The 23,618-nt window shown below is 36.1% G+C and overlaps 2 protein-coding genes across 9 annotated transcripts; one reads left to right on the top strand and one right to left on the bottom strand.

Annotated features, from left to right (window-relative positions):
- Positions 1-7,953: 7,953 nt before the first annotated feature.
- Positions 7,954-12,513, top strand: LOC109236793 (ubiquitin-conjugating enzyme E2 2-like). 6 transcript variants are annotated; one of them, XM_019403020.1, is made up of 8 exons: positions 7,954-8,057; positions 8,285-8,461; positions 8,583-8,716; positions 8,840-8,865; positions 9,258-9,317; positions 10,268-10,356; positions 11,581-11,673; positions 12,255-12,513. In XM_019403020.1, exons 3-8 carry the CDS (start codon positions 8,589-8,591, stop codon positions 12,330-12,332), a joined length of 474 nt encoding a protein of 157 aa, XP_019258565.1. In that variant the 5' UTR covers positions 7,954-8,057; positions 8,285-8,461; positions 8,583-8,588; the 3' UTR covers positions 12,333-12,513. The 6 variants fall into 6 exon arrangements, with proteins under 6 accessions (XP_019258565.1, XP_019258564.1, XP_019258568.1 ...); XM_019403019.1 differs by having other exon boundaries at positions 8,253-8,461; XM_019403023.1 differs by having other exon boundaries at positions 8,253-8,461; positions 11,581-11,766; positions 12,255-12,316.
- Positions 12,514-13,834: 1,321 nt separating this feature from the next.
- On the bottom strand, positions 13,835-17,375 carry LOC109236792 (homeobox-leucine zipper protein HAT7-like). Of its 3 annotated transcripts, XM_019403018.1 has the most exons (4): positions 17,111-17,375; positions 15,887-16,018; positions 15,109-15,485; positions 13,835-14,411 (listed from the first exon to the last, which is right to left on the bottom strand). In XM_019403018.1, the coding sequence occupies exons 2-4, from the start codon at positions 16,011-16,013 to the stop codon at positions 14,094-14,096; spliced, it is 822 nt and encodes a 273-aa protein (XP_019258563.1). In that variant the 5' UTR covers positions 16,014-16,018; positions 17,111-17,375; the 3' UTR covers positions 13,835-14,093. The 3 variants fall into 3 exon arrangements, with proteins under 3 accessions (XP_019258563.1, XP_019258562.1, XP_019258561.1); XM_019403017.1 differs by lacking the exon at positions 17,111-17,375 and having other exon boundaries at positions 13,835-14,405; positions 15,887-16,198; XM_019403016.1 differs by lacking the exon at positions 17,111-17,375 and having other exon boundaries at positions 15,887-16,196.
- Between the last annotated feature and the right edge of the window lie 6,243 nt (positions 17,376-23,618).

The raw sequence follows: 23,618 nt of genomic DNA, 5'->3' as shown, positions 1-23,618 counted from the left end.
ATCAAATTTTTGATTTTTAGCTTTCGCATGTACCATGTTATTTCGATCCCAACAGATACCTCGTTGAGAGCAAGTTTCCAGAAAATTTAGGGGCAGAAATACATTAAACTAAAAGTTATAAGATCAAGCATTTAATTTTGGAAAAATAATTTGTTAAATGCATGTCTATTACTCTTATAAGTAATTTCTTTGGCAAAATATATAGTTTACCCATTAAACTTGCACAAAAATTTCTGTTACACACCTTTTCTTCACGGATAATGTTTACACACCCTACCTTTTAAAAGTGTGTCGAAAACACACCTTTTTGATTACGTGTCACTCGCGTGTTTTTCACACATACGAGGCTAGTGGACAATTAAAATTCTGTGTCTAAAGGCTTATTTCAGCACTTGTCCTAGCCTTTTCATATTTTTTTTTCTAAATCTTTTATTTTTATTTTTTAGAATAAAAAATCCACCATTCTTTTTCATCTTTTTCTATTACTGCACCATCTCCTTCTTCTACCAGCATATCACAACTTATTTTTGCCAAGATTTAAATGAGGATAAAAAGAAATCAGAGTTTAATTTTCAACATAGGAATCGTTGAAGGACGGTGTCACGGTTGAGCTACATGGGTGCCCAAATGCTGAAAGGAAAACTCGTGAAGTCTTCATATGTGTTTCGTGAGAATTTGTGGGTTCTAATTGGGTCTGTGGAATTTCTTCCATTTCAGCCATTGACGGGTTGGGAATTTTTGGTTCTTTGGTTCTTTTTTGTTCTTACTGTTGCCAATGTGAGCAATTTTGGTACCCAAACTATATAATCGGTTGGTCAATTTGAAAGTGTGAAGATACAAATACAAGGAATTTTAGGGAAAATATTTAATTGGTAGTGTTGACAAAAATTCAATATTATCCTAATAATTTAAAATTAAAATTAAAAATAAAAATAAAGGTTCATGGTTGCTAGTACAGAATTACTCACTTTGGGTGGTGGGAGGGGGGGAGGGGAGGAGGAAGCCATGGTGGTACAACTTTGAGGAAGATGAAGAAGATGGATATAATTGTAAATTCATGTTTTTTTTAAGTCAATAACACGTGTCACGTTACTATTGGTGCGTGTTACAGAATGGACCTAGGCAATTTACAAAATGAACATAGACTATTTCTTAGTAGTGTACATAACCCATATATAGATAGCAGATTTGTAGGAATCTCTTTTATTTCTTTCCTTAGTTAGTACCTGATGTATATGTATATATATGTATCATTACATGGAATAATATACCAATTTGATTCTTCCATACCTTGTTAATTACATGGTATCAGAGCCACATATGTGGCTTCGCCAGAGTTGAGTTTGTCTCGCCGGAGTTGACCAAAACTTTCCGGCAAACACGTGAGGTGCCTGTGTGGTCCATTCTCTGTTCAGCTTTGTTCTCCAAGATCAGCTTGATTATCTTCGATCGATTGTTGGTTATCCTCTCATAAAGAACCTTATTTTCGTGAAGAACATACTCGGACAAGGTTGTATTACACCAATTTTGGTCAGGTTTGAGTTCTTCTACTGTTTGGTTTGTTTTTGGGATACCGAAGTAGTCGTGGAACAATATGCTTGCATCTGATTGCTTGTTTTGTGAATTGGTATTTGTTGGATCTTCCTTGTAAGACACTTTGTTATAATTTGAGACTTGATATTATCTATTCGGTCTTCCCTTATCAGAAACTTTGTTGGTCTCTGATTTTATTTGATTTGGGGACAGATTTGTTTGGTTCTTTGATTTGGTTGAGTGGATTATTGGAGTGGGGTTCTGTTAAATAGATTGTTGACTTTGTGTCTACGGGAGATCTGTTTGGTATCTTTTAGCTATGGAGACCTCTGTTAATTTAATCATTTTGTTATTCAAAGGAAAAAAAATATGGTAAAGAATAATAATGCAACAACTCCTAGTCCAATAATCTTGGTTTCGGATGAGTTTCTAAAATTCCTTCAATATCATAAATCAGTTACTGTCTTGGCTGGGTTAGATAAAACATGTTTTATCACCTCTTCCAATAAATGGGTGATCGATTCAGGTACCGCAAATCACATGACAGGTAATCCAAATATTTTTTCTAGCTTTCCCTTGTAAAGCACCCTCTCCGATTACTGTAGCTGATGGATCAACTTATAGCAGTGTTGGATCTGGGGTTATTAAACCAACTTCCTCTATTACCCTATTATCTGTATTAAGTCTACCAAACTTGGCCTTTAACTTGATTTATGTTAGTAAAATCACCAAAGACCTTAACTGTTGTGTTGCATTCTTTCCCGATCATTGTTTGTTTCTAGATCTTACAACAAAACAGGTTATTGGTAAAGGATATTTACCTGGTGATCTCTACATACTTGATGAATGGGAGCCACGGTCTATTGCATGCTCTAGTGTTGTGTCTCCCTTTGAAGCACATTGTCGATTGGGACACCCCTCTTTGCCTTTGTTGAAGAAGCTTTGTCCTCAGTTCCTTCTTCATTGGATTGTGAGTCATGTCGATTTGCAAAACACCATCGCATCTCGCTAAGTCCAAAGGTTAATAAATGAGTTGAGTCTGCTTTTGAGTTAGTTCTTTCTGATGTTTTGGGACCATGTCCCGTTGTTTCTAAAACTGGGCATAAGTATTTTGTCACCTTTGTAGATAATTTTTCTCGAATGACTTGGATTTACTTTATGAAGAGCCGCTCTAAAATGTTTACTCACTTTTCTGCCTTCTGTGCTGAAGTCAAAACTCAATTTAATGCTTCGGTGCGTATTCTAAGGAGTGATAATGCTAAAGAATACATGTTAGAGTTATTTCAGTCGTACATGAGACAACATGGTATACTATGTCAGTCTTCATGTGTTGATACACCATCTCAAAATGGAGTTGCTGAGAGGAAGAATAGGCATCTACTTGAGACAGCTTGGGCACTTTTGTTCCAAATGAAGGTTCCTAAGCAGTTTTTGGATAATGCGGTCTCTACGGCTTGCTTTCTGATTAATCGCATGTCGTCTGCTGTACTTGGTGGTAATTTACCTTATAGTGTTCTTTTTCCAAACAAGGCATTATTTCCAGTGGAACCTAAGGTATTTGGAAGCACATGTTATGTTCGAGATATTCGACCATCTGTTACTAAGTTAGATCCCAAGGCATCGAAGTGTGTTTTCCTTGGCTATTCTCGCCTTCAAAAGGGGTATCAGTGTTATTCTACTGAACTTGGCAATGTTTGATGTCAACTGATGTGGTATTTTCAGATACGACGCCATTCTTCTATGCTCTTCCCATTTCTACAAGTCGGGGGGGGGGGGGGGAAGAAGAGTGGCTAGTATATCATGTTACTTGTACTTTGACAGAACAACAAGATGATGTTCCTCCATCTCCTAGTTCTATCGAGCACCAATTTACTAATCTGCCTTCAGCACCTGCTCCAACTGTGTTAGCAAGACCGCCAATTGTTCAAGTTTACTCGCGGAGGCAACAGACAAATGATACGTGTTCTGTACCAGTTCCTTCGTCATCAGTTCCTTCATCATCAGATTTGCCTCCACCCGACCCTCCAGAAAACCTTGACCTTCCAATTGCTCTTCGCAAAGGTATACGTACTTGCAAATCCACATATTCTATTGCTAATTTTGTTTCCTACGACCACTTGTCTCCTGCATCTAGATCTTTGAATGTGTCTCTAGACTCTATTTCTATACCCAAAATGGTGAAAGAGGCTTTGAATCATCCTAGATGGTCTGAAGCAATGCTTGAGGAAATACATGCCTTAGAGAAAAATCACACTTGGGATTTAGTGGATTTACCCGGTGGAAAAAAAGCAGTGGGATACAAGTGGGTCTTCACGATCAAAGTTAATCCTGATGGCTCTGTGGTGAGACTTAAGGCCAGACTTGTGGATAAGGGGTATGCTCAGACTTATGGGGTAGATTATTCAAACACCTTCTCTCTGGTTGCCAAACTTACTTCTGTCCGCTTGTTCATTTCTCTAGCTGCTTCTGAGAATTGGCCTTTGCATCAATTGGATATTAATAATGCTTTTCTTCATGGTGATCTCCATGAAGAGGTATATATGGAGCAACCACCTAGTTTTGTTACTCATGGGGAGTATGGCAAGGTCTGTAATTTGAAGAAATCCTTATATGGCTTGAAGCAGAGTCCTTGGGCTTAGTTTGGTAAATTTAGTGAAGCAGTTCAAGAATTTGGGCTGAAAAAGAGCAAATAAGATCATTCTGTCTTCTATAAGCAATCAATTGCTGAATCTATTCTCCTTGTTGTATATGTGGATGACATCATTATCACAGGGAGTGATTATGCAAGAATATCTTCTCTCAAGTCTTTCTTGCATACTAAGTTTCATACAAAAGACTTGGGACAACAGAGATATTTCTTAGGAGTAGAAATAACTAGAAGCAAGAAGGAAATTTTTCTATCTCAGAGAAAGTATATTCTTGACTTACTAGCAGAAACTGGTAAGCTGGCTGCCAAGCCTTGCAGTACTCTAATGGTTCCTAATTTGCATCTTATGAAAGATGATGTCGATCCATTTAATGATCCAGATAGATACAGGAGGTTAGTTGGAAAATTAAACTATCTCACTGTGACTCGTCCAGATATTACTTTTGCAGTGAGTATGGTTAACCAGTTCATGTCCGCGCCCACAGTTAAACATTGGGAGGATTTGGAGCAGATCATATGTTACTTAAAAGGAGCTCCTAGACTTGGCATATTATACAGCAATCACAGTCATTCTCGCATTGATTGTTTTTGCAGATGTAGATTGGGCTGGATCCAAGATTGATAGAAGATCTACTACTAGTTATTGTGTATTTGTTGGTGGAAACTTGGTATCATGGAGAAATAAGAAACAAAATGTTGTATCTAGGTCCAGTGCAGAATCCGAGTATAGAGCTATGGCACAATCAACATGCGAGATAATGTGGATACATCATCTTTTAATTGAAATTGGATTAAAGCATCCTACTCCATCAAAACTCTGGTGTGATAATCAAGCTGCACTCCATATTTCCTCAAATCCAGTGTATCATGAAAGAACCAAACATATTGAAGTTGACTATTATTTTATTCGTGAGAAGATTCAGGAGAACTTGATTCCACTGGCTATGTGAAGACGGGTGAGCAACTAGCTGATTTGTTCACTAAAGAATTGAATGACACTCGAGTTGATTACCTTTGTAACAAGCTGGGCATGATCAATATATATGCTCCAGCTTGAGGGGGAGGGTTACAGAATGAACCTAGACACTTTACACAATGAACTTTGACTGTTTCTTAGTAGTGTACATAACCCATATATAGATAGCAGATTTGTAAGAATCTCTTTTATTTTTTTCTTAGTTAGCACATGATATATATATATATATATATATATATATATATATATATATATATATATATATATATATATATATATATATATTTCACTACATGGAATAATATACTAATTTGATTCTTCCATACCTTGTTTATTACAGTGCATGAATACACTTGATGAGAAAAAAGTGGTCAAGTACTGAAGAGGTGTGTTTTAGACACACTTTTAAAAGGTTGAATATGTCAAGTACCGAAGATGTGTGTTTTAGACACACTTTTTAAAGGTTGAGTATATAAGAAGTTTCCCGTGAGAAAAAGATGTGTAACAAGGATTTCGGTGCAAGTTTGGAATTTCTTTTGATACATCGTAATGTATAACAAAACTAAGATAAAACACACATATACAAATAGGGATTTTTTCCTTCTTATACCATATATGAAAGTTTATTACCAAAAATGTGCATATTTTATATATTACCCGCCCAGTCCATATTTTACCTACAAAATTTGTACCATTCGACTATTAGGCATTAAAGGAGCAGAATATTCCCTAAAAAATGCGCTAAAATTAAGGAGAGAATCTTGGTGATAATTGATTCTACATTAAATTCAATTTTTAAAAAGGGAAAGGAGATTTCTCATCTGCGTTTTTTTCTCCAGAACTACAATTCAAATTCTGAAGAAAAAAAAAAGAACGAACAGCTCCTAAAAATAAGAACAGATTCAACTACTAAGAGTTTCGACGAGCTGAATTCAAATTGTAGAATTCAAAATATTTGAGTTTCAACAACTCAAAGTTGGAAAAATCTGTTCTTCGTCGTTGCTTCTGTCAAATTATCGATCAGATATATCTCTTCTTCATCTTTTCTTCTTTCAATCTAGAAATCCAAAAAAAACATCAACATCAACAACAAATCATGTCCAAAATCGCAATCATGCTACAATTTAATGGGGATTGGGATAATTATGGCAGATTTAGAGATTTTGAAGTTGATGCCATTNGGGATTGGGATATATGGCAAATTTAGAGATTTTGAAGTTGATGCCATTGTGGTAGATGAGAATGCAAGCTACAGTATCCTGATTTCTACAATTGCAGAACAAGTATCAATTGATACTACAGAAAAAATTGTAGAAATCAAATACATCGTGAAATCAAATAATAGATTGTATATAATTTGTAGACAAATTGTAGTTAATTTGTAGATTGTAGATAATTTGTAGATATAATTGTAGATACGTTGTAGATAAATTGTAGATAAACTATTTTATGATTGTAAATATTTTTATTGCTGTTTGTTATGTAATTCTAGGTGAGGGCTTCAGCAGATCATATCCATACTGTGATAGATGGTGTGAAGCGGTACATGAATCCTACATTATAACTACTATTAACTACAAAAACTCTACAATTATGTATAAAACCAGTTCTACAATTCAAACAAATTTACCTACAGTTTACCTACAGTGAATGTACAAATTACCTACAGTTTAAGTACCTAATATAAGAATAACTACAATTTACCTACAGTTACAGGGCAAACAGGAAACACATCATCCACAATCATGTCTACGTTATATCTACATTTTAGACTATAATTAATCTTGGAATGTTCTACATAAACTACAAACTAACTACAATTTCACTACAAACAGTAAATCTAGGTGAGGGCTTCAACAGATCATATCCATTACACTAAATCTACAATTACACTACAATTACACTACAATTACACTGCAATTACACTACAAATACACGACAAACAGTAAATCTAGGTGAGGGCTTCAACAGTCAGTATTTCTAAGTCGTTTGGAGAAGTTGTCGGCAACTTTTCATATTAGTCTCTTTACCAATAAATTTCTCATTTTTGACTTTTCCAGAAGAGGGAATTTTGTTTGGTACCAAAAAAAAAAAACTACTAAAGTGTATCTGTTTTCATTGTTTTGCTAGTTCGTGGCGTATTAAAATGTTTGTTGCAACTTTTGATTTCATGTAGACTTTCAGAAAATCAGATCACATGCCACAATTGTTGCAGAGGAAATTGGCACGACATTCAAATATAATGAGATTTCGCTGGCTAATGCATCTCAAGGACATCTTTCGTTGATTGATCTTGCAATCGTGGATGAAGAACAAGAAAGAATGTGGGGTATGGGTAGAAACATGGGTGCGGGGGTGAGGGGTAAGGAGAGAAACGTGAGATATATGGATACCTTTAATTAATGAGTAAAAACTGCCCATTAATTAGATATGGATACCTTTAATTAAGGAGTAAAAACAGCCCATTAATTAGACCCTTAATTAAGTATGGTATAAGATTGGTAATTTGGTATACTAAGTATAATTTACTCAAATCTTAAACATGTAGGGTAAAAATATTTCCTACGTGGTATAGGAATGTAAAAATTCCATACAAATATACCGAATTTTTATGATGTGGATTTGAGGTACGTCACAAATTTAACTCTATGGCAAACAAAAGTCTTGATATTTACGCGATTTGTAACAAGACTACAAGAGTGGCTATTACGTGTAATGCATGCCATGTAAGATCTGATATGGAGCCGTCCATATATATGTCACGCAAATCAAACTCAAATTTTCACTCTTTATAAGTTGGCGATTGCAAAGGGGACACTAATCAGGGCGGCCGATTCTCCAAGCTCAAATTCAAACGCCGTCCACTATCTTCCAAAATTATATTGCCGCTTTTGCTCTCAGGTAAATGGATCTCCCCCTTACCTATGCTTTTCTGCATCAATTCACGTGATTGGTTTCTGGGCTGTTCGTTTTCACATCAACCCTAGTGAATTGACAATTTTTTCTTTATGCAACACTCTTAGTTATTGCCTGGGATTGAGGTGTAGTTGTTATTATTGTTGCAATGCTCTGTTTCGCTTTGGCTTAATTTTGCAGCACTCGATTGCCTCATATATTGGCCTATATAGCTTCGTGGCAGATCGGCAGCTCGTGCGGGGTGCTCCTGTTGCTTTTACTCTTACTATACACACAATAACTTTACATAATACTGCCTCCAGGGCTTTGGTTAAGTAGTAAGAGCGAGCATGTGTTGTGTGCGTTAGGCGCATGTCACAGATTTGAACCTTGTCTCAGACAGAAGCCTAGTATGTACTGCCTCCATGGCTTTGGTCTAAAGTTCGATATGTTTTAGCTGCCTTAGTAATCATGGAAAATGAGGTTCTTTATTGAGTTTTGTGTTTACTTGAGTTGTGATTTCTTAATTAGGCAGTGATGATGTCAACACCAGCGAGGAAAAGATTAATGAGGGATTTCAAGCGGTTACTGCACGATCCTCCTGAAGGCATCAGTGGTGCACCTTATGACATCAATATAATGCTATGGAATGCCGTCATATTCGGGTATGACATTTGGAATTGAATGAAAATCACGGTGTACCATAACTATTTGGAATTTTAAAATGATTGCTCCTGCCCAAACAACAGTATATTTGTACTTATAGCTTTTCTTTCCTTGAAATGCAGCCCTGAAGACACTCCCTGGGAAGGAGGTGAGGCAATGTTACGTTGCTCATGACCACCTTTTGTTTGTGATGCGAATTAAACATTCGTGTTTAATAGCGCTCCATCATACCTATGCCTCATGAGACTTATTTATGCCTTGGCAATTGTATGAACAAATAAGGTGCCCCTATATATTTTATATCAGAAAGTTAGCTGCATCAGTGAAGATTTCTTGTGTCGATATGGTCCAGTTTGAGTTGCAGAATTGTAATTCAGGAGTCTTTGTAGGCAATTTGCTTTGTGCCTTCAATGCTGGGATTTTCTTGTTTTATCCTCCCAGTGAAGAAGGTTTTCTAGAATTGGTAGTGGGTGCATAATAATATCCTTCTTCCCTAACTTTGATTGTTTGGTGATATTAAGCTGACACTTCAATTTACAGAGGATTATCCTAACAGGCCACCAAAAGTGTACTTTATGTCCAGGATGTTCCATCCAAATAGTAAGTAGCTGAAGTATATCTCACCCCTCCTTTTCTTCTCCTCTTTATCTCTTAGCAGAGTTGTAATCCTTTGAGAGGATAAGAACGTTCATTATACTATAAATTGTGGAACAATAAGTCTGGTTGCATTTTCTCTTTTGCGTTCACATATATGTGGGTGTTTGTATGCGTGTATTGTTATGCAAGGAGGGCAAGGTAAGTTTGGTTTTATATCGTAACATATTCAAGTCTTTTGCAAAAACAATCACAACTAATCATAAATGCCAAATTAGTTGGGGCTGGCTAGTGGCTATATGAATCATCACTATCTATTTTACGTCATTTGACCCAGCTCATTCCGATGTTTAATAAATTAGGTTCTCAAATCCTAGAAGTTCTCTCTACATTTTCTATTGATATGCAATCCTCCAACAAGATTAAAAAAGCCCCTAACGGATATTGAACTGAGCGAGCATACCAATAAAACTAAGCCTTAATCATAACTAGTTCGTATTGCTTATATAGATCTGTTTCTTCCATTGTACTTTACTTTTTGCCAAGTTTGCATGAATTTGAATAGATTGTTAGCCTGTCAAAACCACTTTCCTTCACGTGATTTTAGGTCTACCTTGTCTCCCTTTAACACTTCCAACCACCATGGTTTTTCACCTACGCGCTGGTGCATTTGGAGGTCTAGATAGAACTTGACAAAACCATTTCAAATGATCTTCTTTTATTTTATCCTGATATCCTCTGTGTGCTACTTGTACCTGTATCCAATATGTTCATGTCTAACCTTTTTGTTAAAAGAGGAGTAAAATCACTTTGTTTGAAATGTAGACATTTAATTCCTCTTGCGTCCTACTTCTGCTTCTTTTTTCATTGCATATTAGCTTATCTTATGCTTTTTCATATTGTCATGTTTAGTATAGTTTTTCTGATCTCTTATGCTTTTGCTTATTATTGCTCAGTTTATGCTGATGGAAGTATTTCTTTGGACATCTTGCAAAATGAGTGGAGACCTATATATGATGTAGCTGCTATACTTATCTCAATACAGGTATTATGAGATGTTCTAAATGCAACACCATGCCTCGTTTCCATAAACAATTTTGAGGAATTAAAATGATTATTATTTTTTTTGGTGGGGTGGGGTGGGGTGGGGTGGGGGTGGGGTGGGGTGGGAATGCGTTGATGCATTTCCCCCACATAGTATGGACAACCTATGACCTGTTCTGCTTTATAGCTGTGAATTCCAGTTTCTTACTTTAGATATTGAACTAGTAGTCCATCACTGTTGAGGATAATCGATCAGTAGTTTGGTTGAACATATGAATAGAGGAAGAAAAGAAGCATCATGCACAAGTTTGTAGCCTGAAGATAACATGGATGTGTCTCAGAGTGACACTATTCTCAATGCTGATTCACAAGTTTTCAGTTCTCTCTTGAGATTACTCGTAGGTTAAGATTTACAATTTTGAATATCCGTGTTTAGTTTTGATAATTTAATCCACAAAAGCAAGTCTTTCTTCATTTCTCTAACTTTATTGTTTCAAGCAAATTTTTACATATGTTTAATTCCCATGTAAAAAATGCTCTCGCTAGTTGCACTTACCTAGTACTCCTTCTGTTTCAAATTAAATGAGGTAGTTTGACTCGGCACGGAGTTTAAGGAAAAAAAAGAAAGATTTTTGAAATTTGTGGTCTTAAAAGCTTGAGGGGTAAAGCTTTGTAAGGCCATGACTTTTGTGTGGTTATAAAATCTTCTCATTAAGGGTAAAATGGGTAAAATAAGGAGTTTAAAGTTGAATTATTTCCAAATTTAGAAATGTGTCATTTATTTTGGAATAGACTAAAAAGGAAAGTACCTCATTTAATATGAAACGGAGGGAGTACTATTTAGTGAGTCAGCAGCTTTTATTGGCACTGGTATTTTAGTTATTTTTGTCATTTTTAATTCAAAAGTTGGTGGTTAGTGTTGTCTCGTGTATTTTGATAAATTTCTAAATGTTATTTTCCAAAAGTAGGTAGATAAATCTCTGATGATGGACATATGAATCAAGTCATTTTTTACACCACTTGGTGTTTACTAATGAAACTTTTTGTCTTAATTAAAAAAAAAAAAATCAAGTCAATTTTTATAATCGTAACTGGGTCAAAAGTTAGTTAGCATTTTTCAGCATCTTCCTGAGCTAAAGAAAATGATCTGTATAAGTATAACCATTAACATCTATGCTGGATTGCTGGTAAGTAGCTCCCTGATATGAGTTTTTTCCTACTGCAGTCGTTGCTCTGTGATCCAAGCACTAACTCAGCAGCGAATGCAGAAGCAGCACAGCTGTTTAGCGAGAACAAGTGCGAATACAACAGGAGGCAGGTGCGTGAAATAGTTGAGCAAAGCTGGACAACAGACTGTCTCTGTTGCTGAATCTGTTACATAGTGTTCTCCTCGTCACTTGTTTGCATCAAAGTGAGATGTTTTAAGTGTTTTTCTACATTTATAATAATGTAGGGCGATAATGTCCTTTTATTGCTGTTAGGAGCTCTGATTTTCTTTATCTTCATCTTTTGCTGCTCGACTATGAGACTCTGTACATATTATCTATTATATCCAATTATGTGAAATTGAAGGAAGCTCTTATTCCATACATTATAAGGAAACCTCAACGAGTAAAAGGAAAAATATCGTGTAGCGGTTTTGTTATCAATTGAAGTCCCTCTGAAGGTACATCACTTGCGACTGCTTATGCGTCTGTCGTGGTGACTTGAACCAAGTAGATTCTAGGTAGAAGTGGTCCTTCAACAGACTTATTGAGGAAATTACAAATCAGTGATCGATCCCTCTAAATTTACATCATTCTGATTGGAGAATATTTCTCTGCCTGTCTGAGCTTTAAGCTTTACATGCACATTTTCATGGATCCCGTGCTGACACTTATTATGATAAACTTCATGGAGGTCCATTCATGGCAATCGACATCCCGGGAGATGCTTGATCTTTATAAAATTGTAAATGTTGCAAGAACCAGTTCGTAGTTTGTGCTCAGGAGATGCTGAGTGGTTGAGACAATGGTATAGTAACCTGAAGATCTCCAGGTTAGAATCGCAGCTATTAATATTTTAATGTGGCCTAAGTTGGTTCTATATATTTGTATCTTATCTACGAGCACAAGAATTGATTTTTCTTGTTTGAAAACAAATGTTCTAATCAAAGGATATATGCTAAAATTTTCTCTTTCTTCCTAATAAATTGAGCGAAGTTTTTGCACATACTTTCTCCTTTTTCATTTCCTTTTATGGCGACCATCAAATTATACGCGTGATTTAGCTTGACATGTGACAGACTATCCTGACTGCCTAATTCATTATATAATCTTCATAAGAGTATATATATAAATTGTGATTACGCGCTTGTGTGCAATATACAAGTTCCTCCTTTTTTGCATGTAAAGTTATAATCATATGACGTAACAGACCCTCCCCTCATGTTTTGATGGAACACATTGTTGTGTTTTCTCATTTCGTTTCCTTTTGGTTTCTTTTGTTTGTCCTTTTGCCATACTTGAATTTCAGCATCTCAGAAAAGGAGTCGCAAGATTTCTTTTCTTTAAACAGAGACTGACATACAGGTCACAACAGTAGGCAGAAAGAGTAATTAATATAGAAAAATGACTCATTCCCCACCCCAGTAAACAACATTGTTCTGTTTTCTTCTTTATCCCTATCTCTTTGGCCTTTCCCCTCTCGTAATTTTGTGGTTGGATTCCTAGCCTGACTCTGATCATTGACACTCGTTAAAAATCATACTAATAATTCTTCTCATTACTGATATATTATTGTTTTAGCAGCAAAGCAATCTGTAAATCATCCTTAAATCATCAGAATCTGCAACTTTATTAGTAGTACTGCACAGTCAAAAGAAGCTTCTCTACAATGATGTTCATACCATTTCTTTTTACTAGACAACAAGTAAATGATATATATTTCTCGCAAAAATGATATCTCTTCCATTCTATTTTATGTGACACTTTCATTTTTAGTATGTCACAGAAAGATTGTCACATTTCTATATTTAGAAACTATTTATTCGTATGAGTATCATCTTCCTTTACAAGAAATAACATGACTTGTTAGGACCTTTTGATCTAAAAGTCACCTTATTATGTGGAGGCAGAATATAAAGGACATACAAAACTCCCACACTTCTTAATTGTTGGTAGTAAGGATCACTTTGATATTTTTATCTTATGTGTCAATTTTTTTAAATAAATTTCTTACATTTCATTCAATGAAACACAGTCATATAAAATGAGATGACAAAATATGGGAAGAAGGAAGTATAATAATATTCAGGTATTAACCAACAAAACATTTAAAGAAAAGAAAGTAACAAGAAGGCTCCATATCTGAAGCAACAACAAAAACTAGTGCAAGGAGAGAATCTTCCTTTTTTTGCCCTTCTCTTTTCGCATTGTATAGGTTATGGCCCATAGCCAGAAAAGGTGACCCTGCACCACACTCCACAGTCTCTCCTGATATGCTCAGAACATGAATCTTTTTTATTATTTTAATCTGTCCTCCCAAGTTGTCCAACCTTGCAAAAACAACACCTCTGTCTCTCACAAGAATAAAAAATCAAATATTACTAATATAAATTACCAATTTCTTACATCGTCACTTTCAAGTCTTTAATAACAATCCTGGTACAATAACATATGTGCATTTTACTATACACACAGTAAATTTAACTGTCGGCATAAGACCCAAAAAAATGGTTTAACTTGAAAGAAATTAAAATTAGTAAAAGTGTTGCTGCACTGGCAATGGCCAAAAATTGGTCTGATCTTCCACATTGGTAAACATGTTGCAAAATCCTTCTTCATTGACAGTTTGGTCTACTTTATAAGCTGTTGGAAAAACATCATGGTTATTGAGTGGACTGTTTGTTGATGATGTTCTTGTTGTGGTTCCAAGATTAACGTCTATAGTACTGTTGTTCTCATCGCCACTTCCATTGTTGTTCCAATTACATCCTTCGTTTTCCTTGTTCAGATTAAACAATATTGGTGCTGTACCTCCAGCTGATTCTCGGTTTCCCAGACTCAATAACTGCAGCTGCCCACCAGAATCATCAATGCGAAACATAAACAATTAAAACCTTGGGAATTGTGTGTGAGTAGTTACAAGGGACCCAAAAAAAAACATGTACATACTTCCTTCGGTCTTTTTCAGTTATCGTTTATGGTTTTGTCAAACTCATTAAACAATCATTTAATTAAGAATTACTCATTTGACTAAATAGTCCTTTGAAACAAAATGAGAAATAATTATTAAGAGACTTCCATAAAATTTTACAGCATCATTTATTAAAACAAGGGCAGATTTGAAAGAAACACAATAAACGTACGTTCTTGATTTTCTAAGAAATTGATTTCTTGCTTTGGAACAATATGAATTACATGAAAACCATTTGTGGGTGCAATTGACTGGATCCAAAATTTTAATATTGGGGATTTTTAGGTGAGAGAGTGAGAAGATGTATATCTAATTCTAACCATACTTAAATACTGGTTCTACCAAACTACAAACCCGTCCGCCAGCGTTTGTGAGTGATGGTGGTTTAATTTCTATAACGCCAATGATCAAATACTAGAAATCAAATTAATTAAACCTAAACTAATTTCAGCTAAAAAATATCTAAAAATGCAATATGGAGTGAGTTTCCCAAATAGCCTGCCCTAAGCAGGATCCAAAGACGTTTAAGTCAAATTCCAGTTTGAATATAAAAGTCAAGTTCAATTGTGTTACGTACCTCAGAGTGAAGTTTTTTGTTTTGCGTCTTGAGTGCATCATTATCAGCCTTAAGTTTATCACATTGTCTCTTCAAGATTTCGTAATCTTTCTCCAATTGCTTAGTTTTACACCTAGCTCTTCTGTTCTGGAACCAAATAGCAATCTGCCTTGGTTTCAACCCTAGAGCTCTAGCCAGTTGCATTTTCCTCTCAGGCTCAAGTTTATTCCCCATCTCAAAACTTCTCTCAAGTGCCTTCACTTGCTCCAAATTCAGCCTCCTCTTCTTCTCCCCAAGTAAGTGTGAAGAGCCATCATCATCAGACATGTCGTCCTCCACTCTCGATTCTTGATTATGATCAAATGACATGGCTCTCCTCATTAACAACGGTGAAATTCCTGCATATAAATTTGTCATATTCCTACTATTATATATATGCTAGCTAGCTCACATAGTGGTAGATCTAGACTAGACACCGTGATGCAATATGAAATGAACGTGTCATTTTTTATACGAAGCATATAGATATGTATGTGAAAAGTCAGTAAAATTAAAATGAATATAAAACTCATAATTTAGAAAATGTATTTGGTTTAATTAGTGCTAAAAAGTAAAAATTGAACATATCAAATATAAATTCTAAATTCACCTTAGCACAGTGGAATTTACTGCATTTAGCTCGCACTATATATGTAATGTGTGTGGAAAAGATTATAAAGAGCAGAATTCACTAACTCTCTAGCAAAATCTTGGATTCATCAAAAAAATACATAGAGATAGACTGAGAGAGAGAGAGAACCTTGAAATTCTTGATGAGGAGGACAAGAAGAGGGAAAGACATGACTAGGGAAGGAGGAAGGGAGATCATCATTAGCTGCTTCATGGTTTCGAAAATCAACAGAAATAGTTTCTGGTGCAAATGCCATGGTACCTGTACTACTAAAAAGCATGTTATCTTATGCACAAAGTAAACCAATTAAAGTCATATATATCTTCTTTTTTTGAGGTGTTAATTAATAAGTCAAGAGGTGTAATGGGGAGGAGAGGTTTTGAAGTGGGAACATGGAAGGTGCTAAGAGGGGAACATTAACATGGGGTGGCAAGATGGCAAGACTGGAAGCCAGCGAAGTTTATAAATTATTTTTGTTAAGAATTAACAACACATAACGTGAAATGTTATTATAAAATTTATTATCAGCACAAATATTCTCCTTACTTGCAATGTGATGCCCTTGTATTTTTCCTATGACTTGCGCTTTAGGTATCTACATAACAAGTCCAACTTTTTTACTATTTTTTTTAAAGCGCTACGTACTAACTATATGCAATGTCTATTATTTAAGATGTAAAGTCTCTCAGTTTAAACAGGCTAGAGCTATGTACTCCACAAAGTCAATATGATTCAATCTTCAAGATTGGTAGATTTAACAACGTTATTACTGTCATTCTTTTAATGAGAGAAATATATATAAGTTACTCTCTTGAATTCAACATAACTTTCGAAAGGAAAATTACTGAATTTGAGGTCATGTTTGGTGTGAAGTAAAATATTTTTCGTAAGTGATGTTTTTTGATACAATTAGGTGATGAATTGAATCGAATAATAAGATGATCATCTGCCGCAAAATCTGAAGAAGGCATGTGACTGGGCCATCTATATATATATATGTACGTACATTTTTTTTAAAAAGTTATTTTTATGTGTATACTACTTGCAAGTCCCAAATTACTCGCAATAGATTGATGCCTTTCCATGAAAAATAGGAACAGCTAAGGGCCGCCATTACCAAAATTTGGATTTTCCTTTTCATTTTTTGCTTTTGAATCTCTAAATATCAGATTAGTTATTTTTCTTGATTAATTATAACCACGATTGATATTTTATATGGAACAGAAAAAAGAACAAATATGCAATTTAAAAGACAGAGAGAGGGAGTGTGTGTATAATATACTTACTTGTACAAACACTTAACATACAAAATTAGATTTTTTTTGCATTTTTCATTAGGTGTTCCGTACTTACTTTTCCACTTTGAAGTCCCACTAATCTGAATTCGCACTGCATTTTGAAGTTATTTTCCATTGGACTGGGACATTGCAAAGTGAGAAATAAAGAAGGTAGGGAAAGGAAGGAAAGTGGAATCTTGTGATGTGGAGTTGTGGTGGGGGGAAAAAGGATTAAAAAGAGGAAAAGAGTGCGATGAGCAGTGGGAGTGTGGTGGCCAAGTACGACGACCTATCACCTGATAAAACCCAGAGAAAGTTGAGGTGCCTCTTTCTCGCACATTTTCCTATCAATTTTTGGCACTGAAAGAAAGGCTGTTTTGTCTTCGTAAAATTTTGCCCTTTTGCTGTGACATTTTTACTCTAGGACCCAATTTGGCGTCGACCACCCACAGATGACGCAAAAGTTTTTGGTATGGGCAAGTCACAGGCCTGAGGGTTGCAGTATAACTATGTTTGCAATTTACCTTCTCTATTTGAATTACCTGCAGTTGCATCTCATTCTTTATTTTTGTTCACGCTCGTGTGTCTGGGTCAACTTGTATACATTTCGATTAATTCCATTAGGTATCTGCTACTGTATGACCCAATTAATTATCAAATGATGAACCAAGTGTATTTAAGGGAGATGTCTCACGTGTCCTGTTGGATAGCAATGAAAAAGGGTTAAAAATTCCCCTAAACTATTGGAAAAAGTATAAAAATATCATTCATCCACTTAATAGGCTAAAAATACCCCTCCATCCACCTTTTCGGTTCACTTATGACCTTTGACCGTTAGGTAAATGCTGAATTAAAAATAATAATTATTTAAATTCCACGTGGCAGCTTCTTATTGGTCGAAATTAAAACATCTAAGCTTTTAGAAAGACCCACCCATATCTGCCCGTTTTTCGGACTAACCCATCCCAAACACTAACCCGATCGAATAAAATGTTTAACTAAAAAAAAGACGCCCAACTTCCATCTAACTCAGTGATGTCCGGGCATCAAGTACTTTTTTTATAACCATGGTGTCCGGGCTAGCTTACACACCTCGGCTAACATTAAGTACATGTTAAAGGCCAATTAGAACACAAAGGCATGGCTTAGCAACAATTACGAAAAATTCGCTAACGGCGAAACGTTATACTACAGGGATATGGTGACGTATCCTGTAACCTAGCACTCAAAATATTTTCGGAAATTTCTAATGAATTTTACCAAAGAAAAACAAATCATTCGAACGCGTTTCATTGCAGTTCAATAAAAAAGTCAAGTCATCAAACTTTCTCTGTTACTAAGAATTTTTTTTCAACTCGCTGTTCGGAAATTCGCCATTAGTATTGACTATCAGGAAGAAAACGATCATTTCTAACCACCGAACTAAAACAAAATTACTAGAAATATCAAACTATACTTCCATAGATAGAATTAGTACCTCCGTTCGGGAGAAGAGAGAATTCTCCGTGAAGAAATTGTGGTTAGGAAGTGGAGCGTCTTTTTTTTAGTTGAACTTTTTATTCGGGTCAAGTTAGTGTTTGGGGCGGGATAGCCCGAACAATGGGTAGATATGGGTGGATTTTTCCAATAGATTAGATGTTTTAATTTTGCACCAATAAGAAGTTGCCACGTGGAATTTATATAATTATATTTTTAATTCAGCATTGACTTGACGGTCAAAGGGCATAAGTGAACCAAAAAGGTGGATGGAGGCGTAGTTTTAGCCTAATAGGTGGATGAAGGGTAATTTTAAATATTTTTCAATAGTTTAGGGGCATTTTTAACCCTTTTTCCTAATAACAATAATGGAGTAATAAATGACTCAAAAACATGAAAGAGAGCAAAAAATAACAATAAATGACATTCAAGTAAATAAGTGAATAGAGGTCACCCGACAAAGGTGAGATTCCCCAATAATTCCTTTGACAATGATAGACAATGACACACCTTTCAATATTTTGATCCTTCTTGGATCGGGGAAGAAAAGATAGATAAAGATCTAAAAAGATGAATTTTGTACGTATGTGATAAAGAGACAATCTTGAGAGAATATCAACAAATCTTGAGAGAATATCAACAAGTTGTTCTTTATAATGAATGTCTAATCCCCCTCCCCCCACCCCCGTCCCATAACTACATATCTTTCTATTTAAAAGGGTACAAGGGCCACAAAATCCTAGATAGTACAACTGCAAAGAATATTCACTCGAATATTCTCTAGGGAATAGTAATCCTCTGTTGATTCATTTTGATCTCGTCGACGACGCGTTGTCTTCTCGTGACGTCGACCCTTTGAGGCCAGGTCATTGTATCTTTTTGACGACACGTGGCAACCTCCAAAGGCTTCCTAATGTCGACTTAGTCCACATGTAATGTAAGGCCCCGAAAAAATTTCGCTAAGTAATTTAAGATTTCGTGGTTCCAAGGTAGGCTAATTATTTTATTTTGTGTGCAAATAAGGATTATTAATATGATGAATATCAATTAGATATGGTAATAAATGTATAAGTCATATTATAAGTGATTGGGGTCTAAGGAGAGGACTAAGTCTAAGTCAAGTTGAAAAATTACATGATAGGCTAAAATTTCAAATGAATATGCACAATACCAAACTTTGGACGAGCATATCTACATACATATAAGGTTTTATGTGATGAACAACCTATCAAATGAAAGATCATTGAGTCTAGTTTCTAACGCTTCAAACCGTTCATCATTTGGACACTCCTACAAAATATTATGACCAAATTACCAAAAGCTGGAAAAATGCGATTCTGCGGCCAATTGTGCGACCGCAGAATGATTCTATAAATCGCAAAACTGGTCTGCGAATCGCAAAATGGTCGCAGACCTGCCCAGTGTAGACCACTTCTAGACACCAGTTTTGCGATCCATTTCGCGACCCCCATACCCGTTTTGCAGTCCACTCTGCGACCGCAGACCCAATTTCGGAGGCTTCATTTTCCTATTTTCATAACCCGACCCCATTTTGATAATAGGCTTTGGGGCTTATTTTGGGACGATTTTTTGAGGGTTTTAGAGAGTGGTAAGAGAATTTTAGAGAGATAAGGAGGAAGCCTAATATTTTAACCATTCAATCTTGCATTAATCTTCAAGAATCAATGAAACCAATCACAAGATCTTCATCTAAGAGATTGGGATAGCTAGAATTTCCGGAACGTTGTAGTAACTTAAGAAAAGCTTAAACAAGGTATGTTGGCTAAACTTTCTCTCTCAGAATTGAATTGCATAATATTTTCCGTAAGTTCAAAGTATGGTTTGCTTATTAAAATGGTATGGATCTGAACTGTATTTTAGATGAAAACTAGTATACCAATTGGGTGAGAAAAACTCGATATGTTTAAGACTCATAATTGCTCCTATGTGTACCTAAAATCTTGATTGAAAATGTCTTGGATGATAATCTATAAAGATGTTCGAAAATGAAATAAGTGAATTGGGGATATAGGGTGGGCCAACGTGCCACGTATTTAAGTTATGATCGTGGCTAGTAGTATCAATGAGATGAGGGAAGGTGATGAAAAATACGAAATGAGCCTCTACTCAACTATTTAAAAATAATAATTTTGAAGATAGAATTGCCTAAAGTTTTTGTACTCAATTCATGCCCATAAGTGGCTATTTACAACTAATGCTTTGCTTTATAAATATATCCGGTGTGATTCGAGATCCCACGTACTCATGTGTTTAAATTGTACATTGTCATTTCTGGGAAAGAGTATTGCAAGACTAAATGGTGTATTATTTATCTATGATTTTGATGTGAGTTTCTATTGATTGTTGGTATGACCCATTCCTTGGGAAGAAACCTTTTGTGTTTAAAGTTTCCATTATAAATGAATTTGAGGTATGTTGGCTAAACCCCCTTCTTCTTAGAACCGAATCTCCTGGTGTCATGTAATTGGTGTAAGTCTCAAATTGATCATCATAGAATGGGCTATTCCGAATGTGTTTGTGTTGAAGAACACCCGTTCAATATTTATTCTAATGCTTTATCATGTCATTTTGCCCTTTGAAGATGTATTCAGAATGTGGAATGCGTGTTAAGAACTGTCAAGACTTCATGTCAAGATGAATTAAGGTGGTTATGCCAATGTGTATGAAAACCCTCTATGTGCTTAGGATTCCCAAGTTGCTCATATGTGTACTAATGCCCGAAATGATAGGCCTTAGTGTTGATGATGATGATAATAAGTTGAATGTAAAAAGGGAAATGGGAATTGTGAAATTCAGCCTAGTGCCAAGAATGACTTTATAAATGAGGCCACTCGTGCCAATGTATTGAAAATATGGTAAAGAGACATGAAGTGAGATGATTGATTGAAAGGATGATGTCTCAAAAGAAATGGCCTAGCCGATCGGGTCGTGATCGGACGCCATGTCGTACAATGGTGATAACTCTATTGGAAATTGTAATTGGAATTGCAGCTGTGGTTGATGTCTCTTATGAGATGGCCTAGCCGATCGGGTCGTGATTGGACGCCATGCCATACACATGGTGGTAACTGTATTGGAAATAGTAATTGAAATTGTGGATATGGTTGATGTCTCTTATGAGATGGCCTAGCCGATCGGGCCGTGATCGGATGCTGTGTTGTACACATAGTGGTAGCTGTGCTGGAAATGGTAATTAGAATTGTGGATATGGTTGATGTCGCAAATGAGATGACCTAGCCGATCGGGTCGAGATCGGACTCTGTGTGAAAACAAGGTGGTATTGTGGATTGTGGCACATCGGCACTAAAGATCACCCAACCAAATAACGTGGAAATTGACTTAAAAATCTATGTGATCCTTAACTTGATGTTTTAGTGTTATTTGAAGCTCATATTACATTCTTGACTATTACCCTTGTATTACTATTCATTCTATTGAGATAGTGTTTAGCTTACATACTAGTGCTATTCGATGGCACTAACGTCCCTTTTGCCCGGGGCACTGTATCTTTAATTGATACAGGTGGTTCCAAAGTAGGCGACATCGATCAGTGATAGCAGTATACTTTTTCAGCTGACTTGGTGAGCCCCATCTCGGGGTCCTATATCTTTTGTTTCTCATGTACTTTGTACTTTGAGGTATAGCCGGAGTCTTGTTGCCGGCATTTCCATATTACTCTTCAGTTGTACTTAGAGGCTCCGTATACAGGTTGTGGGTGGTGGTTGATGTGCGGAGTCAAAACTAGAAATGTTGGTATTGACAAACATGTTTTTCATTAAATCTATAAACTTGTAATATTTTTGGAAATTATGAATGAAGTTGCTAATTGAAATGAATTGGAAGTATCTAATGAAATATTTTCCGAATTTGATTAATGGAGTACATCTCATCTTAATTCATGAATTAGTTTGGGTAGAAAGAAGTCTAACACGCTTGCTCGGTCGGGTTCACTCGGTTGAGTGCCGGTCGCGCTCCTTGGTTTTGGGGCGTGACATGTAACATGGTATTTTTTGCCCATATAGTTAGTCCCTCCTCTTGTTGAGGTCGTCCTCGTGGGAGAGTTCAATGAATGGATAACAACGTTCGTGGTCGTTGTGAGAAACGAGCGACGTGGCATTTTGGGGATCGCATATTTCAAAATCTTAATCTTCACGGGTGATTCAATGGAACTATCTTGTCAAGGATAATATTATGACATCATAGCATCATTCGTCATGACAACTCATGTTCCCGACGCGTTGCATCAATACATGCGTGGTTCTTGATTGACTCTGCTATTTCGATTCTAGTAGCAATCATGATGAATAGTTCGCGGTTCGGTGCCTCTTCTCTATAAATAGAGATTGTTTTACCAGAACTCATGTTTTACCTTCTTTAGAATCATCTTCGTTTCTTCTCTTGCTAACTTATATCTGTTCTTCATGCTTTCAATTTTCTTTTTATAACTTTTCAACTTCCATAGCCATGTCGAACATCCCTTCCGATGTAAATGAGGAAAACCGGCCCATTTCGTTGGTTGTTATGTTTCCCTTTCATGGGGAAGACACCATCTTCATCGCTGAAGTGGAGGCTCTCCCTTCAGTGGATGAGATCATCCCCCATAATCCTGATGCTAAACCTGATTTTCAATGGCCGCCGGAGGTGATGACCGAGAAATTCCAATCTTCGATGACAACCAAATGTTTAACTAAGTTCAAAGTCAAATATGGACTTCCCGACCACGTGGAGCTAATTCCTGGTGATAACGATGAAGTGCACGCCCACTGTCCTGGGTATTGTGCTATTTACGCCTACCCATTCACCATCGGCTACTCGTTCCCCCTCATTCTGCTGGTGACAGAGTTTTGTCGTTATTATAAGGGTTGTCCCGCTCAGCTTGCCCTAAGTTTATAAGGTGATCAAGATACTGTTGAAGTTCGCCGAACTGGCTGGTGTCGAGGTCATAGTGCGGCATTTGGTACATCTGTTCACGCTCGACTTTTGTCGAGGCACGTTGTTCAATCTTCAATAGTATGGAGTAAATGCTTGGTGGTAAAATAGATGATAAAGGTAGTCGGCAATTCTAGTTTGACTACTTCTTTGTCAAG

Source organism: Nicotiana attenuata, unplaced genomic scaffold (genome assembly GCF_001879085.1).
Source record: "Nicotiana attenuata strain UT unplaced genomic scaffold, NIATTr2, whole genome shotgun sequence".
Taxonomy (NCBI): Eukaryota; Viridiplantae; Streptophyta; class Magnoliopsida; order Solanales; family Solanaceae; genus Nicotiana; species Nicotiana attenuata.
The sequence above is the reverse complement of the archived record's forward strand: the minus strand, read 5'-3'. Positions and strand labels throughout refer to the sequence as shown.

What these genes read in the sequence shown, in the direction of transcription:
- LOC109236793 (XM_019403022.1), top strand. Translation starts at nt 8,589, where the DNA reads ATGATGTCAACACCAGCGAGGAAAAGATTAATGAGGGATTTCAAGCGG. An exon ending in TGGAATGCCGTCATATTCGG is followed by an intron (nt 8,717 to 8,839) that starts GTATGACATTTG and finishes CTTGAAATGCAG; the next exon opens with CCCTGAAGACACTCCCTGGG. An exon ending in GCGAATACAACAGGAGGCAG is followed by an intron (nt 11,674 to 12,254) that starts GTGCGTGAAATA and finishes AACTTCATGGAG; the next exon opens with GTCCATTCATGGCAATCGAC.
- LOC109236792 (XM_019403016.1), bottom strand. Translation starts at nt 16,037, where the DNA reads ATGCTTTTTAGTAGTACAGGTACCATGGCATTTGCACCAGAAACTATT. An exon ending in TCCTCATCAAGAATTTCAAG is followed by an intron (nt 15,486 to 15,886) that starts GTTCTCTCTCTC and finishes ATTTATATGCAG; the next exon opens with GAATTTCACCGTTGTTAATG. An exon ending in ACAAAAAACTTCACTCTGAG is followed by an intron (nt 14,412 to 15,108) that starts GTACGTAACACA and finishes TCTGGTGGGCAG; the next exon opens with CTGCAGTTATTGAGTCTGGG.